This window comes from Macaca fascicularis, chromosome 12 (genome assembly GCF_037993035.2).
Source record: "Macaca fascicularis isolate 582-1 chromosome 12, T2T-MFA8v1.1".
NCBI classification, from domain to species: Eukaryota; Metazoa; Chordata; class Mammalia; order Primates; family Cercopithecidae; genus Macaca; species Macaca fascicularis.
The window spans coordinates 4,467,482-4,484,163 of NC_088386.1; the positions used below are offsets into that span (position 1 = coordinate 4,467,482).

The 16,682-nt window shown below is 59.3% G+C and overlaps 1 protein-coding gene across 50 annotated transcripts in view; it reads left to right on the forward strand.

Annotated features, from left to right (window-relative positions):
• BIN1 (bridging integrator 1) overlaps positions 1–16,682 on the forward strand; it is a 60,045-nt gene that overhangs the window by 30,341 nt on the left and 13,022 nt on the right. For 15 of the 50 annotated variants that reach the window (XM_045366897.2, XM_074008797.1, XM_045366912.2 and 12 more), the window contains exons 3-10: positions 6,122–6,176; positions 6,291–6,385; positions 6,847–6,942; positions 7,747–7,854; positions 12,788–12,873; positions 13,036–13,111; positions 14,518–14,600; positions 16,057–16,101. In XM_045366897.2, the coding sequence (XP_045222832.1) occupies positions 6,122–6,176; positions 6,291–6,385; positions 6,847–6,942; positions 7,747–7,854; positions 12,788–12,873; positions 13,036–13,111; positions 14,518–14,600; positions 16,057–16,101 (644 nt within the window). Of the gene's footprint in view, positions 1–6,121; positions 6,177–6,290; positions 6,386–6,846; positions 6,943–7,746; positions 7,855–8,527; positions 8,621–12,787; positions 12,874–13,035; positions 13,112–14,517; positions 14,601–16,056; positions 16,102–16,682 lie in introns of all 50 variants that reach the window. The other 35 variants (XM_045366902.2, XM_074008798.1, XM_045366909.2 and 32 more) reach the window with 3 other exon arrangements.

The following is a 16,682-nucleotide window of genomic DNA, read 5'->3' on the forward strand; positions in this document are numbered from 1 at the left end:
GGGCTGACAAGATCATGTAAGACTTCCTGGAGGAGGCAGCCCTGGCAATGCATGCTGGGAAAGAAGAGGGTTGGGGTATATATGCTTTAGGTCCTTGGTAGGAGGCATAGTAAGGGTAGTTGGGGGAGGGGGAGGGTGGGATAGGAGCAGGCAATAGATTGTGGCCATACTCGAGGAAACTTTGCATGTCAGGGGCAAGTGGGAGCTGTAGAAGCTTCTTGCCAGGAGAATGGCATCTGCAGCAGTTAGTGTGGGGGCAGAGCTGGCTGGATTTGATTTGGGCATCTGCTGAGCATGGCATGTGCCTGGCTCTGTGGCAGGCTCAAGGCTGGGCTGTTGGGAGGCGTCCACAGCCATCTCCAATTGGCCCGGGAGCATTCTGAGAGAGGGCTGAGAGCAGCTGGGAGGGCTGGGGAGCAGCTGGGAGGGCCTGGGAGCATTCTGGGAGAGGGCCAGGGAGCATTCTGGGAGAGGACTGGGAGCATTCTGGGAGAGGGCCAGGGAGCATTCTGGGAGAGGACTGGGAGCATTCTGGGAGATGGCCGGGAGTAGCTGGGAGGGCTGGGAGCAGCTGGGAGAGGGCCGGGAGCAGCTGGGAGAGGGCCGGGAGCATTTGGGAGAGGGCTGGGGAGCAGCTGGGAGAGCTGGGAGCATTCTGGGACAGGACCGGGAGCAACTGGGAGTGCTGGGAGCATTCTGGGAGAGGGCGGGGGAGCAGCTGGGAGAGCCAGGAGCATTCTGGGAGACAGCTGGGGAGCATTCTGGGAGAGGACCAGGAGCAGCTGGGAGGGCTGGGAGCATTTTGGGAGAGGGCCGGGGAGCAGCTGGGAGGGCCAGGAGCATTCTGGGAGATGACTGGGGAGCATTCTGGGAGAGGGCCGGGGAGCAGCTGGGAGGGCCAGGAGCATTCTGGGAGATGGCTGGGGAGCATTCTGGGAGAGGACCAGGAGCAGCTGGGAGGGCTGGGAGCATTCTGGGAGAGGGCTGGGAGCAGTGGGGAGAGGCCCCAGGGCTAAGTCGGCCCTGGCTTGCCAGAGGGGCTCAGCCTGACAGGCTTCCCTGGACAGGAACTGGAGAGCCACCTTGGCTGCTTGTCCTTTAGGCCAGTTATGGGAGGAGTTTCAAGGCCCAGGTAAACCCTGTGGCAGGGATATCTACTGCCTCTGTGACCCTGGACAATTCCTTCCCAGGGCCCCTTGGGCCTCAGTTTCCTCACCTGCAAAATAGAGGCTTGAACAAGAAACATGGTCTTAGGTTCTTTTTTTTTTTTTTTTTTTTTTTTTGAGACGGAGTCTCGCTCTGTCGCCCAGGCTGGAGTGCAGTGGCGCAATCTCGGCTCACTGCAAGCTCCGCCTCCCGGGTTCCCGCCATTCTCCTGCCTCAGCCTCCCGAGTAGCTGGGACTACAGGCGCCCGCCCCTGCGCCCGGCTAATTTTTTCTATTTTTAGTAGAGACGGGGTTTCACCATGGTCTCGATCTCCTGACCTTGTGATCCGCCCACCTCGGCCTCCCAAAGTGCTGGGATTATAGGCGTGAGCCACCACGCCCGGCCGGTCTTAGGTTCTGATTCCGTCTCTGGGAAGTCCCGTGGCATGTCCCTACTCAGCTGGCTTCATCTGGTTGTGGGTTGCTCTGAAGGCCCTTTAGGAGTTGCTGTGGCCGTGGGCCAGGAACTGCTGTGTTTGACAGACGTCTTTGCAATCCTTGAAATGGGGGCTGATATTCTCCTCATTTTGCAGATGAGGCACTTGAGTTTCAGAGAGGTTACGCACAGCTTCCAAGGCTATGTAGCTGGTGTGTAGCTCTGCGGCCTTTGGCTCACTCTCGAGTTTCCTCTCTGGAGCTGATCCCTTGTCCTGAGGGCAGCTGGCTAGGCTGGGGAGACAGGTTGGGGTGGAGTTGGTGGGGGCCCCTTAGAACAGGCTGAACTGGCCGGGCACTGTGGCTCATGCCTGTAATCCCAGCATTTTGGGAGGCCGAGGCGGGCAGATCATGAGGTCAGGAGTTCAAGACCAGCCTGGCCAATATGGTGCCTCTACTAAAAATACAAAATTAGCCAGGCGTGGTGGCATGCGCCTGTAGTCCTCGCTACTCAGGAGGCTGGGGCAGAAGAATCTCTTGAGCCTGGGAGGCAGAGGTTGCAGTGGGCCGAAATCGTGCCACTGGACTCCAGCCTAGGCTACAGAGCGAGCCTCCGGTCTCAAAACAAACAAACAAACAAAAAACAGGCTGAGCTTTGACAGAGTGAGGGAAGCACAGTTGGGAGCTGAGGCTCTGTGTGGCCTGGCCCCAGGGCCGAAACCACAGTGTTGCTGTGTCCACTGTCCCTCAGAGTCACCCTCTCTGGGTCTCTGATTCTGGGCAGGCAGTCACTCACTGCTCCTTGGACAGAGGGGTTAGACAGAGAGGCCAGGGCTAGAAGATAGCCAGTGCTTCAGGCTGCCAGGTGGCTGCCGGGCTGTGGGTGTGGAGCAGTCCTGAGATGGGCCTCTGTCTGCCCTCGGGCTCCGGTTTGGTGGGGCGGCTGGCTTTTCAGGGGCCAGGGCTGGCAGTTGGGGTGGGGGTTTAAGGTCGTGTTCAAGGCTGGGGCTAAGGCAGTCAGCCGGTTCTGGATTTGATTGGTGTGTGGGGATGGCAGGGTGTGGGGGTGGGGGTGGGGACCAGGCAGGAATGGGGTGAAGGTCACTGTTGTTGTGGGAGTGAGTTCAGGAGGCTACAGTGGGCTTGGGGGCCCTGGGAAAGGAGAGAGAGAATGGGGCGTGGGAAGACTGGAGGCAGAGCTTTTTTTTGTCCCTTATTCTGTGAACCCCAAGCCTAGTGGGCCCAGCGCTAGGAGGGACAAAGATGGCAGGTGATTCAGTCTTTAAAGAAGCGAAACTCCCACCACTTCCTATGGCGGTGGGGGGCCCTACTGCTGTCACCTGCTCTCACAAGGACCCAGGTGCACAGCCCCTCCTGGGCCCACCGGGTGCTGGTCACAGGAGCACCCCTGCCTTCTGCCACTGCTCTGAGAGCCCATGGGGCCTGCTTTCCCCTCCCCCAGAGTACCGCACAGCCAGCACAGACCCTTCTGGAAGCCAGCCTGGGTCTCCAGGGCATCCCAGCTCTTCTTCCTAGGGGCCGTCTGTAGCTCTCCAGGCCGCAGGGCTGTCATTGCTGTTTGTCTGTCACTGAGGTGGGGCAAGTCTGATTCCTTCTTGTCCCCAGGGCCTCCCCAAGGTTTTGCTCAAAATGGGCATCCCTGGCTATTGCGTGAAGGTCGTCCCCTGAATTGATGGCCGAGGGGTGAGAGTCAGAGCTGGAGCCAGAGGGGTCCATGTAGGAGGGCCGTCCCTGCCCCTAGACCCACTGGGAACACAGGGACTTGGGTGCTCAGGCCACCCGTGGGGACTGATCTCCAGGGTGGCCCGGAGAGGGCTTGCGGATGCTGGCTGAGCCTAGCCGCACTGGAGCTGCTCCAGGCCCTTCCTGACTCCCCCAAGTCCTGTAGCTGGGACACGGGCCGAGGTGGGCAGTGGCTCCCAAATCTTATCTTCCCCTAGCTGGGCTCTGTGAACTCTGGGACCTCCAGAGAATTCTTTCTCAGATCCCTGTTTAGGGGCTGAGGGAGCCGGTTTGGAAGCAAACACCACTGCTCTGTACTGGCCTGGGCGCTGCTCTGCAGGGGGCAGCTGGCTGGGCCTCCGTCCGGGGAGGGCTGTGTCTACCCTGGGGACTGAGGAGGAGCTTAGGAAGCCAGCTGCAGTGGGCACAGGGAGGCAGCGCTCCAGCTGGCCCCTCGCACATCTGCGTGCCACGTGCCGGCGCACAGCCCAGCGTTGTTTGGGAAACACAAGGAGCCCTGGTACGGCCTGAAGGCCAAGGCCGGGGGAGCACAATGACCCACCCCATGGGGACTCCTGCTGCCGGGGGGTGGGTGAGGGGAGGCCTGAGAGGTGTGGCTGGGATGGTGGAAGCTTGGCAGGGAGAGAAGCTGGATCTGGAAGATTTGGTGACATCAGGGGACACAATAGCATCCCGTCATGAACACACTAATCCTCTTCTCAACCAACAAAGCCTTTAATTGTGAAGACTTAGGGTGGCTGTGTCAGGAGTGAGGTGGACCCTTCTTCATTCGTCGGCCCCGCAGGGTCTCCATCCGACCCCCGAATGGAATTCCAGGGAGGTCTCCGTGTCCGTGGAGTGCTCTTCTGTTTCTTCACTCCGTCTCACATCAGCGGGCCTTGAACTGGGATGTTCGTAAAGATGATGATTAGCCAGTGTTTTACACCCTACTCTACGGGGGATTAAAGGAATTGTAGAGATTTTTTTTTCACATGTCCTCTCTTTAAATTATATATCCTATGTGCTGCTCTGAAGCTCTCCCTGTGGATGCCTCTACTGTCACACAGAAGCATTCATCATAGTAGGCAGATCTGCGGGTTCTCAGGGACGCATCACTACCCATTACCCACAAAACACGCTGCGGGCTGCGTGCCCAGGCTCGGAGGGTCTCGTGGGCTCTCCCAGTCTCTGTGTGACTGGGCCGGTCGCCGACCCTCTGTCCGCTTCTTTGCTGCCAGGTGAGGCAGTGGTGTTGAGAAGACCATCTGGAAGGTGCTGGTCCCCAAGGCACCAGGGCAGGAAGAGCGGCCCCAGCTAAGGACAGGGAAAGACCTGCAGTGGGGAGACAGAAGGGGGTTTGAGGGTGCTGGGGGTGAGCCTGTGGAGGTGGCCGGGTCCCTGCTGGCCTTCGCCTGGAGATTGACCTGAACGGATGGGGCCCACCTTCCGGCTCTTGCGCAAGCGTGCAGCTGGCCAGACTGGCGCTCTGCAGGCATGCTGGGTCTCCTGGGACCATGGCCAGCTGCCTCTCCTCCAGGGCAGGAGGTGTCCAGAACATGGGTATCCCTAAGGCTTGGGCTGGCAGCAGGCAGAGGAGGCCGGGGGGTACCCTTCCACTATGAAGGTCAGCCTCAGCCACTGTTGCTCTCCCAAGCCGCCTCTCTGCCTCGCGTTCCTGTCCTTAGCACGAAGCCCATCTCCTGAGGCCTTCCTTCAAGATCCAGAGCCTCGCCTGTCTCACTGGATCTGAGGAGAGCCAGGCAGGGATCATTCACCTTCCACTGAAAGACGAGGAGAATGAGGTTCAGAGGGGCTCACTAGCTTACTTAGGGCTGCGTGGCTAGTAAAGGACACAGCTGGGTCTGCATGGCCTCAAAGCCCATGTGCAGCCCACTCTTTGCACATGGCTTCTGGAAGCTTCCACAGCTCACTGAGCATGGTCTCAGACCTCACGGCTGGCATCACCTGTTGTTCACCCCTCCTGGAACCTGGCGTTCTCCACTTAGCTTTCCTGGCTCTGGTTTTGATGTCCCAGAGGGACTTGAGGCCTGGCCCATGCTTCTACCCTCTCCGCTGGTCTTGTTGTCTCAGGAAGCCCCTGGAGGCTACTCTCCCAACTCAGGGAGCTTCACCACCCAGCCCGCTGCCCCCTCAGCCTTTTCCCTCTACATCCTATGTCCCTGCTCTCAGCTGGGCCAGTGAGTCCTGGCCATGACCCCTGCATTCTGCCGCCCTGCTCTGATGCCATCTCTTCCTCAGGTCTTCTGTCCCTGCACAGGCTTGCACTGGGCCCTCTTTTCCTAGTATGAGGCAGTGGGAGCTCTCTGTCCTTGGGCACCACCTGAGCTTGTGCAGCAGGGGGCCTGGCGGTCACCACACCTGCCTTGTCCATACTCCTGTGCTCGTTGCTTACTTGTCTGCAGGTGTCTGGGGGCAGGTCTGTGAGTACTGGTGCTGCTGCATACTGCTGCTGTGCTGTGTGTGTGTCATTCAGCCGTAACCCCAGCATATCATCCCGGAGCGGGGGGTCTTTGTCTTCCTGCCTTCCTTCCCAGGCTGAGAATGGCATCTGGAAGAGGGCAAGTGCCCACAAACATGGGCAAGGGTGCCTGTGGACACAGGGCTCCTCAGGCAGGAGTGGTGGCCGTAGCTGCTGTCCTGTTGGGAGGTCAGCTGATCAGTGGCTGCTGTCAGGAGAGCAGCCTGGTTCATTTGTATGAGGATGGTAGGAAGGAGAGGGGTCAGGGACTGGGTGTGCCATCAGTCCCTGACCTCAGCCTTGACCTTCTCTTTGCAGACCGAGGGCACCCGGCTGCAGAAGGATCTCCGGACCTACCTGGCCTCTGTCAAAGGTAGGAGGCAGGCAGGGCGCACCTGGCCCATGTAGAGCTGGTGGGTACAGAGCTGGGGAGGGTGGGACAAGGGCTATCAGTGGGAGGCCCACGTACTTCCTTTCTGCCCCACAGCCATGCACGAGGCTTCCAAGAAGCTGAATGAGTGTCTGCAGGAGGTGTATGAGCCTGACTGGCCTGGTAGGGATGAGGCAAACAAGATCGCAGAGGTGAGCATGGGACAGGTGTCCCTGCCCTTCTCAGAGGGCCCTCTGGTCTCAGCTCCTGTCCCACTCTGCCGTGCCCTCTGGGACAAGGCTCTCTGGTTCTCAGGCATTCGCGTGCTGTGTGCCCTGGGGCAAGCTGCCCTCCCTCTCCGAGGGCCTTTCTCCTGACTCGCCCTCACGCCAAGATGGGGCAGATGGTGGGTCGTGGTTGTCCTTATTTGTGTGTTATGGCTCACGACTCACAAGACCTCCCTGGCTGACCCCAGTCCTCAGTGTATCTGATCCTCACAGTCACCCCAATAGGGCAGGAACTTTTACCCCACCTTACAGATGGGGAAACTGAGGCTCTGAGAAGCCACCGAGCTGTGAAGAGATGGGGCTGGGGCTGGTCCCTGCGAGGAGAGCACTGGGGCGGGTGTGGCCCAGCACCCCTGGTGGCACTGTCGTGCTCTTGCCTGTCTCAGAACAACGACCTGCTGTGGATGGATTACCACCAGAAGCTGGTGGACCAGGCGCTGCTGACCATGGACACGTACCTGGGCCAGTTCCCTGACATCAAGGTGAGAGGCCCACTTACTGGGACCTTCCTGTCCCTTTGGGTCTCAGGGCTATGGGAGGAAGCCTCACGGCACGTGTGTGTGTGTGTGTGCGCGCGCGTGTGTGTGTTGCTGTGGAGTGGCTGGCTCTATGATTGTGGAAGGTGTAGAAGGGTGAGTAGGGCCTAGGCGTGTGTGTGCCTGCAGGCCCCCTGTGTTTATACCATGTGTGCTTGGAAGGGTATGTGTGCATGTCACCTGTTGTCTGGGTCTACATGTGTGGGTGTGTTTGTGTGGTTGCTTGCATTCACAAAGCCTGCTGTCTCTGCTGGGCCTGGGTGAGTGCTAGGAGCTGGCAGTGTCTCTGGTCTCCACCGAGGTGAGTGGTCCCCGGTGATGTGCACATGGAAGCCTGGGTTGACCATTGGGTTGGACGAGATCCCCTTGGTGGGCAGGATGGGGGTGTCATGCTCATGCTGGCCTCAGGGGCCCCCGGTGCAGATGCCTCAAGCTCCCCGAGTCTGATTGTTGGTGGCTCTGGAGATGAGAAGCTACGGATCAGGCCAAGGAAAAGACTTGGCTGACACGTCACCAGCTGGTGGACACAGACACATGGGCTCAGTGCAAGGAACTGGTTTCACACAGTGGGACTGGGCTGCCGGGAGGGGGCGAGCTCTGTCACCAGGAGGGTTCCAGCAACAGGGGCTCGAGGGTTCCTGTGGAGCTGGGGTCTCCTGCCCTCCCTGCGGGTCCATCCAGGGTCCACTAGACCTGAAGCCTCAGCAGGGGTGCCAGGCCCCGCTCAGCACCCTCCTCTGTCTGCCCTAGTCACGCATCGCCAAACGGGGGCGCAAGCTGGTGGACTACGACAGTGCCCGGCACCACTACGAGTCCCTTCAAACTGCCAAAAAGAAGGATGAAGCCAAAATCGCCAAGGTAAGGGCTGGAGGCCGGTCGGGGCCGCGTCTGCAGGAGGCTGAGAGAGGGTGGGTGTCTAGGACCCCAAGGGTGGAGCCTTCCTCCTGCCTGGCCCCAGGTGGCTGAGCTGGGGGTGGGGACGCTGCTGGGCCCAGGCCGGTGAGTGAGAGGCCCCTGTGGGTGCCTGGGTGAGGTCCACTGTAGGCCCATTCCTGCCCCCACCCCTGTGCCACCCTGGCCCCTCAGCCCTGATCCAGGCCACCAGCCAGCCTGAGAATGGGCCTCTTGGGTTTCCCTGGAACGGCGCCGCCCTGCCTGGCGAGCCGGGTGGAATTCGTCACACGATCCCAGGCAACCTGTCCCTGGCTGGAGCGAGCCAGTAGGTGCAGAACTGGCCCCACTCATCCTGTGATGCGGGGCTGGGGCGGCCCCCTCCTCCGGGCAGGGCCTTGCTTGCTGGCCCCCTGTGCTGCTAACCACAAGCACCTTTTGCCTCTGCAGTTGGAGTTCACCCCCTCTCCTTGCCCCCTCGGGCTCCCCCTAATTCTGTCGGCCTCAAGGGCCCACATCTGCTTGGGGCGGCCCCCGCGCGTGGGGCGTGTGGACGTGCATTTAATCTGTGTGTCTCTGTTTCTCTCTCCCTACCTCCCTGGTCTCTCCACCTTCCTTTGCCTTGACCTCCCCACCCCAGCCTGTCTCGCTGCTTGAGAAAGCCGCCCCCCAGTGGTGCCAAGGCAAACTGCAGGCTCATCTCGTAGCTCAAACTAACCTGCTCCGAAATCAGGTGACACTGGCTTCTAACCTTGCACGTGCTGGCGCCTTCCGGTCTGTCGTCCTGTCCTCTTGCCCTGCGGCGGAATGCAGGGCTGGTGTCTGAGCCCGGCTGGCGCAGGGTTTTTCAAAGGCCTTCCCTGGGAGAGCTCCTGCTTCAGAGGAGACCTGAAGTCAAATGTAGGGGTCAAAGGAACTGGCTGAGGGGCTCTGTGTGACCTGGGTGGGGGCATAGGTGTGCCCACTCCGTGTCTGCGTCTGTGGTCATTCCTGGAGACTCCTCTGAAATCCTAGTGGTCCAGGAATGCCTTTGAGCCATTTGTCCTCTGTGAGGGCTCCTTTGGGGAGGGAGGCGACATCTTCAGGCCCCTGTACTGCCATACCTGTCCTTCAAGCCTCGTGACAACTCCGAGATCATCTTGAATTTACTGAGCAGACAAAGCTGCCCAGAGAGGCACATCACAGCTTCCTCCTGGGGCCTCAGAGCCAACGGTTAGGGGCAGGGTTGGGACTGTCCTGACTGAAGTCCCTGCATCCTTTTCCTGGGACTTGCGGTCCCCATGGTGACTCTGGAGGAGTTACTGGGAGGACCCTCCAGTCTGGCTGGGATGCTGAGACCTGGAGGGGAAGCATGGGTCCTCGGCCTTTGGGGATTCATGGAGGGCAAGTGACCAGCACCACAGTGTTCCTGGGGGACTTCCTGGAGGAGGCTCTTTTTACAAAACTGGGCCATCTCACCATCCTGGCCATAGAGCTATGGTCTTCTCAGCCCCTTGTCCTCCAAATGGGTCACAGTGTGGCCAGGGACCTCTGGATGCAGTGCCCTATGAGAGGTGGGTCACGTGGTTTTCTCTCCAGTGAAACTGAGGCACATTTCGGGTCAGCGTAGTCACAGCCTGGATGCGGCCCTCACACTTCTTCATATTCCCGAGGGGCCAGCGACAGGGGCCCGGCCCAGGAGGTTGGGTTTCTCTCTGGGCAGCTGCCCCATTTTTTCAAAGCTGCCTGTTGATTTCATCATTTTCCTGGAGTGCCTGCGACATGGAGCGCTCTGGGTGGGCTTAGCATGGCTTGCTGTTCAATATCTTTTTCTTTTTTTTGAACGGGTCTCACTCTGTTCCCCTGGCTGGAATGCAGTGGTGCGATCATGACTTACTGCAGCCTTGATTTCCCCAACTCAAGCAATCCTCCTGCCTTAGTCTCCCGAGTAGCTGGGACCACAGGCACACATCACCGTGCCTGGCTAATCTTTTAAGTTTTTTGTAGAGACTGTGTCTCCTTCTGTTGCCCAGGCTGGTCTTGAACTCCTGGGGCTGAGCGATCCACCTGCCTCGGCCTCCCAATGTGCTGGCATTACAGACATGAGCCACTGCTCCTGGCCTGGCTGTCCAATTTCTCACCTGATCTGCTGCCTGATTTCTTTTAGGCCAGCGCTGACTTTGGAGGCACTGAGTGCTGACAGCCTCATCCTGAGATCAGGGTGCCCATGGAGAGCCAGGGGCTGGGGGTGATGCCTAGGGGCCCTCAATAGGCCTGAGACTTCATCTGCCTCTGGAGGTGGAGGAGGAACCAGGGGCTGGAGTGGGTGTGCCCTGCCAGTCAGTTTAGCACTTGGGCTAGAAGGGAAATGGGACTACTGACTGAGGGCTGGGGTTTCTGAATAATTTTCCCTGAAACAGGTGAAACATTTTTTTGTGGAGGGGAGAACTCCTTAGGAGGCTATGGGGCCTGCCCAGTGCTTTTGGGCTCCTGGGACAGGTGTGGTTGGGACTCTGGAGGGAGGGCCTGCCCCCACGCCCACGCTCCTGGGGGAGCAGCAAGAGGGTGAGGCAGGCGATCACATCTTTGGGTGCTGTGTTGTGAATGTTTCACAGTTTGGCCAAACTGGCTGTCTCAATTGGGTCCCATTTTTCTTTGAGCACATCCTCCTTGTACCCACCTCACTCATACCTGGCTGGAGGCTGGAGAGCCTTTGGAGTGACCTGTGGGCAGCTGGCTGGCTGTGAGATGGGACGGCTGGGACTCCGGGGCTGCCCTGCTGGGGGACTTGACTTTGGGGAGACAGTGCATCCTCTCTAGGCTGTACCAGGGGAGCTGGCTGGCTCCATGAGGACCTGGGACCAGTTCTGAGTTGCTCTCCACACCTGCCCTAGCGTCCTGAATGCTGTCCTCGGGACCCCGGGCCCACGTGACTCTGCTCTCCTCCACTGTTAGCTTCAGTGGAGCTGGGGTGGGGGCACTCTCTCCTCACGGCAGACATGGCAGACAGCCCTCACCTTCCTCCCTGCCCCTTCCACATGCTTCCGAAAGAGCCAGAATATGAGGAATGCCAACCAGAGGGAATACAAGACACAGGTCCTGATTTCAGGAACTCAAGCGGCACTGTCCGGGCTCTGGCTTTCTGTAGCGTTGCTGAGCTGTGAGGGCATGGCTGGGGGCAGATGTGCCCCCTAGACAAGCTGCAGTGCTGTCTTCACTGCTGTCCCCACCCTTGCCATCTGGGCAGTTGTGGGGGTGGTGGCTGCATCCTCATGGAGAGGGGGTCCTAGTGGGTAGCGAAGCCGGGCGGTTCAGGCAGGTTCATGTGGAATGTGGGACTTTAGACCCCCTCTTGGCCGTTGAGGGCGGGGAGTATGTGTGATGGTGCTCGGCTCACAACAGTACCCCTAGGAGTCTCTCATTTTATGAGTTCCATAGAACCATGGTTGGCAGCCCCCCTTCCAGGTCCTGGGATGCCCAGAGGAGTAGGGCAGAGATGGCCCAGCCACAGCCTGGAGAGGCAGGAGGGACAGTATTCCTCACCCCAGCCTGGTGTGGGTTGCCCAGGGCCCCTGGATCTAAGAGAGGCATGCATGTTTGAATAGACATTCTCCCTGCCCCCCAAATCTGCCTTTACATTTTTATTAGATTCTAAAAAGTCAGGCAAGGAGCCCACACCCACTCTAGCGAGTAGCCGGAGGTCACTTGTGAGAAGCCGTGGTGGCCCCTCCTCCAGTCCCAACCCAAGTCCCTGGGGTTAGGGGCTGACCTGGGCTACCCCTGCTGCCTGAGACTGGATGGGGCCCAGGCTGGCTGGGCTTGGGGCAATCGTGTGCTTTGTGGTTAAGTGGCCTTCTGGCCATCTGGCTGCCGTTGCCAGAAGGCAGCCCAGCCCGGTGCCTCAGCCGGGGCCTGAGAACGTGAGGCTGCTGGCGGGGAGTTTCCCTAGGCGGGGCCTGACACGTTCCTGGGCTGTGACTCACACCCCGAACCTCTGAGTCACTCTCCCCGGCAGTGTCCTCCTGCAGTGAGCCAGCAGAGCCCCTTCCCCAGGCGGGCGGGTGGGCTGGGCACCGGGCGGGGTCTGTGACTCACCTGCCGTCTGCAGTCCCTTCCCCAGCACTCTGTGGCCGTGCGATGGGGCCTGAGCGCCACCGCCTGGTGGGTGTGAGTGGCCTGGAGGGCGCAGGGCCTGCCCTGGGGAAGGTGTGGGCCGGGAGTAGGACCAGGCACTGCCCAGCTGCCCGGCCGCCTCCTCCCTGGCCCTGCACCCTCCTCTAGGGTCCCCCTGACGTTCCTAGAGGTGCCTGAGTGGCTGCCTCTGGTCTCCCTCTGGTGGAGACAGGTCCCAGGAGACAGAGGGCTTTGTGGGAAGGACTGTCCCTGGGAGGTGAAGTGAAGGATGGTGGCTGAGGCTGCCAGGAGCTGGCCCTCAGAAACGGGGAGGGAGCACTCAGGGGCAGGGGCGGTGGGGGACGGCGACAGATGCTGCCTTGAGAGCCAGAAGGCAGCGGCAGGGCTGGTGCCCAGCCTGAGGGGGTTCATGTGGAAGTGGGCGGGGTCCCCACTTGGCTGGGTCTGGGGTCTGCCTCTGTGCATGTCCTGTGTCCAGCTCACCAAGCCCCGGACTGGCCCCTCTTGTGCCCTCCTCGCCGCTCACTGCCCTCCCGGCCACCTGGGCCTCTCTTCGGCATTGGCTGCTCAGCCCTCCCTTTCTCAGACATCCTCAGGGTCCCGGAGGGCTGCAGGGGGAGGTCGCCAGCGTGGGTGTCCGCATCCAGTTCAGCCTCTGTCTTGCCCAGAGCCCTGGTCCTGGCGCACTGGCCAGGAGGGGTGGGCAGGAGGTGGGTGGATTGGCCACGGGGCTGGGCTGGCTGGGACAGACACCCAGCAGAGGGGAATGACCCGTGCTGCTCTCCAGGCCGAGGAGGAGCTCATCAAAGCCCAGAAGGTGTTTGAGGAGATGAATGTGGATCTGCAGGAGGAGCTGCCCTCCCTGTGGAACAGGTGAGGCCCGGCGCGGTGCCCAGCCTGTGTGCTGCGGTGCCTGGGTGCTCTCGGGTTTGTGTCTCTGATGTGCACGTGTGGTTGCTCGTGGGTGAGTGTGTTTCTGAGTTGCTGCCTTGACCTGCCTGTTCACCTGGCCCCCATCCTTCTGCCCTTCTGTAGCCGCGTAGGTTTCTACGTCAACACGTTCCAGAGCATCGCGGGCCTAGAGGAAAACTTCCACAAGGAGATGAGCAAGGTAGGCCCTGGGGACTCCTCTGAGGGGCCACGCTCCACCCTGGCCAAGGGTCAGAGTCAGAGTTGTGGGAGGGGCGGCCTGAGCTCCTCCTTCCCTGCCAGGTTCAGCACACACTGGTGACCACAGCGCTCCCTCCATGCCCCGTGGAACAGCCCCCTTCAGGAGTGCCTGGGCCCAGGGAGCGCAGCAGGGCATGCCGGGAGGCTGTGAGCGTTTTCTGGGTCCTGGCCTGGGCAGACCACCTGAGAATGTAGACCAGGCCCGGGCAGACCACCCGAGAATGTAGACCAGGCCCTCTCAAACTGTGAATGTGTTCTCTAGCAACCTTGGCCCAGGGAGTGCAGTGTTAGACAATGGTGGCAGTTTCTCAATTTGTAGGAAAAAAATTACCAGCATTTTCTCCATTTTAATTTTACTCGCATGTTTTTGAGACATTTAAATAGGCCTGTTTCATCTGCATGAATCCACTGTGCGACAGGGTCTGGACTGATTAGCCTACCTTTCTCTGTTGTGTTATTTTCATTTTAACCTCTCTGGCAACTAAAACGCAAAGGTGTTGAACTTTGCAGTTGGAGAGACCCAGGGCTGGCACCCCCGCCCCCAGTGTGGGTCTGACTTTGTGTCTCGGGCCCAGAGGGATGAAGTGATGACGGTGGATTTCAGGCCCAGGGTCGGAGGAGGAAAAGCAGCTTGGGGCCTCTTCTGACTCACACCCCTGAGTATGGTTTCTTGCCTTTTAGACTTTCTCTTTCCTTCTTACCTTTTCCCCTTTCCCTTTGAAGATTTGAGACAACTTATGAAAAGTTTAAAAAAACAGAGAGAGGTGTTTTAGAGAAGAAACATTTATATAAAATTAATCTGTAAAAATATATGCCACAGGACATAGTTGTCTATAAATAGGATGAAAATTCAGCTGTGAGCTCCCTCGTGGCCAAATCAAAGAGAGGAATATTCTCAGTAATGAGAATCACCATGTGTGAGGAATAAACCTTCTCTCATGCCTGTGCTTTCAGTGAAATATCCAGCAGTTGCAGTGTGGTCTGAAAGCATCTTGGCAAAATGACCTTAACAATTAAGATCAACAGTCCGCCAAAACAATTTTTAAGAGAAAAGTGTAAAAATAGTTCATGCTCTGTGTGGCATTTTAGGATATCCCTATAAGTTGGAGGGGAAAAGATAGCTTCCAGAGACAACAGGCATTAGTGATGTAGCCCACTGGCCCCGTTTTGTTGCCCCTTGGTTTTTCTAGGTTTGGTGTGCTGGTTCTTTGCTCTCACAGATGGGGAAAGAGGAGCTTGTTCCTGGCCAGGGGCCGGAGGTGGTGGGCAGAAGCAGAGGTGTTTGGGGAAGGTGGGGCTGTTTGGTGGCCCTGGAAGCCCCCCACCTCCTCACTGTCTCTCCCACAGCTCAACCAGAACCTCAACGACGTGCTGGTCAGCCTGGAGAAGCAGCACGGGAGCAACACCTTCACGGTCAAGGCCCAGCCCAGGTGCGTGCGGGGAAAGCCCTGGCGCACGTGACTGTGTGCACGGCAGGGGCAGGGCTCCTTCCTGTGACCCTGTTGGTGCCCTCCCTGGTCCCCTGTGAGTTTGGCCTTGGAGGTCTAGGGACCTTCCTGTCTCGGCCTCTCTGTGCTCAGGGAAGCAGGTGAGGGCAGGTCTCTGTCTCGAATGTCCCTGTGCCTCTGGCTGTGTTCGTTGAGGAAGGAGCACTCTGGGGAGTTCACGGGTCCCTGAGCTGGCGGACCCCATCATTGTGGAGCAGGAGCATCCGGGGTTGGAGTGGGCAGCCTGCTCAGCTTTGGGGACTGGGGGGTGTGAACAGGACTGAATGACTCTGGGGTGTGCAGTCCTCTCAGAGCAGGGAGGTAGCGCCGCCCTTCTCTCTCCTGCTTCTGGAAAAGCTCATGTCCCTGGATGGCAGCATTCTGCTCACCTGCACGGGCGTCCTCTTCCTGTCCTCAGCCTGGGAAGCCCAGCTGCAAGGAGATCTCTGTTTCCTGAGGGGGAACCATGGGGGAGGAGGGAAACGCCTTGCTCTCCTGGCTGTGGATCAGAGGAAGCAGCGAGCCCGGGACTTCCCCTCCGTTCTGGCCGTGTCTGCGTGTGTGTGTGTGTGTGAGGGGGACTGTGTGCAACAGGTGTGAGTGTGTGCATACACACACGCACATCACAGCAGGGCGCGGAGAGCACCGGGGAACTCTGTAAAACGGGGCGACTGTCTGCTTCCTGGGGTATTGCCTGGGATGATGAGGGTATTGGGTGGTGGTGATTGCCCCCTCCTTCCCTGAACATAAAATAGTTGTGGCTGAGAGAGGGGCCGTGGTGACCTGAGGCTGGGAGTGGGGAGGTGAGGAGGGAGGCATTGTGGCAGTGGGGGGGTGTGGGAGGGTTGTAGAATAAAGGCCAAAATGTGAATCCAAGGTCGGGCAGGGAGGGGCAGCTGCCTGGCCTGTAGGCACAGGTGGGAACACTGGGATGGGTCAGCAGGGGGTAAGCGTGGCCGTCCTGGCCAGAACCATGGCTCCCCTCAGGAAGGAGGTGGAGGGAAGAGAGAGGGACAGTGGAGGCCCAGGAGCCTCCCTTCCAGCCGAGTGGCCTCTTGTGCACTCTGTGCTGGCCTGGGGGCCTTTTCTGGCACTCTGGGCACACCTGGAGCTCCTGGGGACTGGGACCACAGGCAGGGTGACTCTCCCCTGCCCCGAGCATCCTGCCCCTCACCAGGCCCTGTTAGCATCACCCCGGGCACCTGGCCACATCAGGGGCCTGCCCGGGCACCCTGGGATAGCAGGCCCAGGCCCTCTGCAAGGCCTCTGGCACTTAGGAGAGGCTTTTGCCCCTTTGTCCTCTGAGCAGAGGGGTTGGCAAAGAGGGAAGGGGACGGGCCAGTTCTGTCCCTGGCCTTTCTCCAGAATGAAGGCCTCCACCTCCCGTCCGTCCCCACAGAAAGAAAAGTAAACTGTTTTCGCGGCTGCGCAGAAAGAAGAACAGGTACCGGCAGTGAGTGCTGCGGGGGGGCGCAGAGGTCCGCGCCCTGGCCGGCCTTGTGCATGCGCCTTGCGGCCCGCTCCCAGACGCCACTAACCCGTAACCTGGCTCTGTGTGCAGTGCTGCCCGGCAGGGCTGGCGTGTGTGTGTGTGTGTGTGTGTGTGTGTGTTGGGTGGGAAGGCGGAGGCGGTGCGGGGCGGGCAGGCCTCTGAGCAGCTGGCTGGATTTAGCACGTTCCTCTGGGCGCCCCTCAGTTGTCTAGCCCTGGGTGTGCCCGAGCCACCAGCGCACTTACCAATGGCGGACGCGGCTGGGAAGGAGAACTGGGGAGGGCCAGGGAGGTGACACTGCGGCACGGTGGGGTTTTTTGTTTTTCAAAAAATTCTGTGTGTATACTATATACTTATATATATATATACACACACACACTTATATATACTATATACTTATATATATTCTTTAAGGAGAATACATTCCCATAAAACACAGATTCCAAAAGGAAAGATGGTGTCAGCGACATCTCTTAGGCTGTTCCACGGTTTGCCCTCAGGTGACTCGGTCACTGGTTCCTGCTGGATGCTTC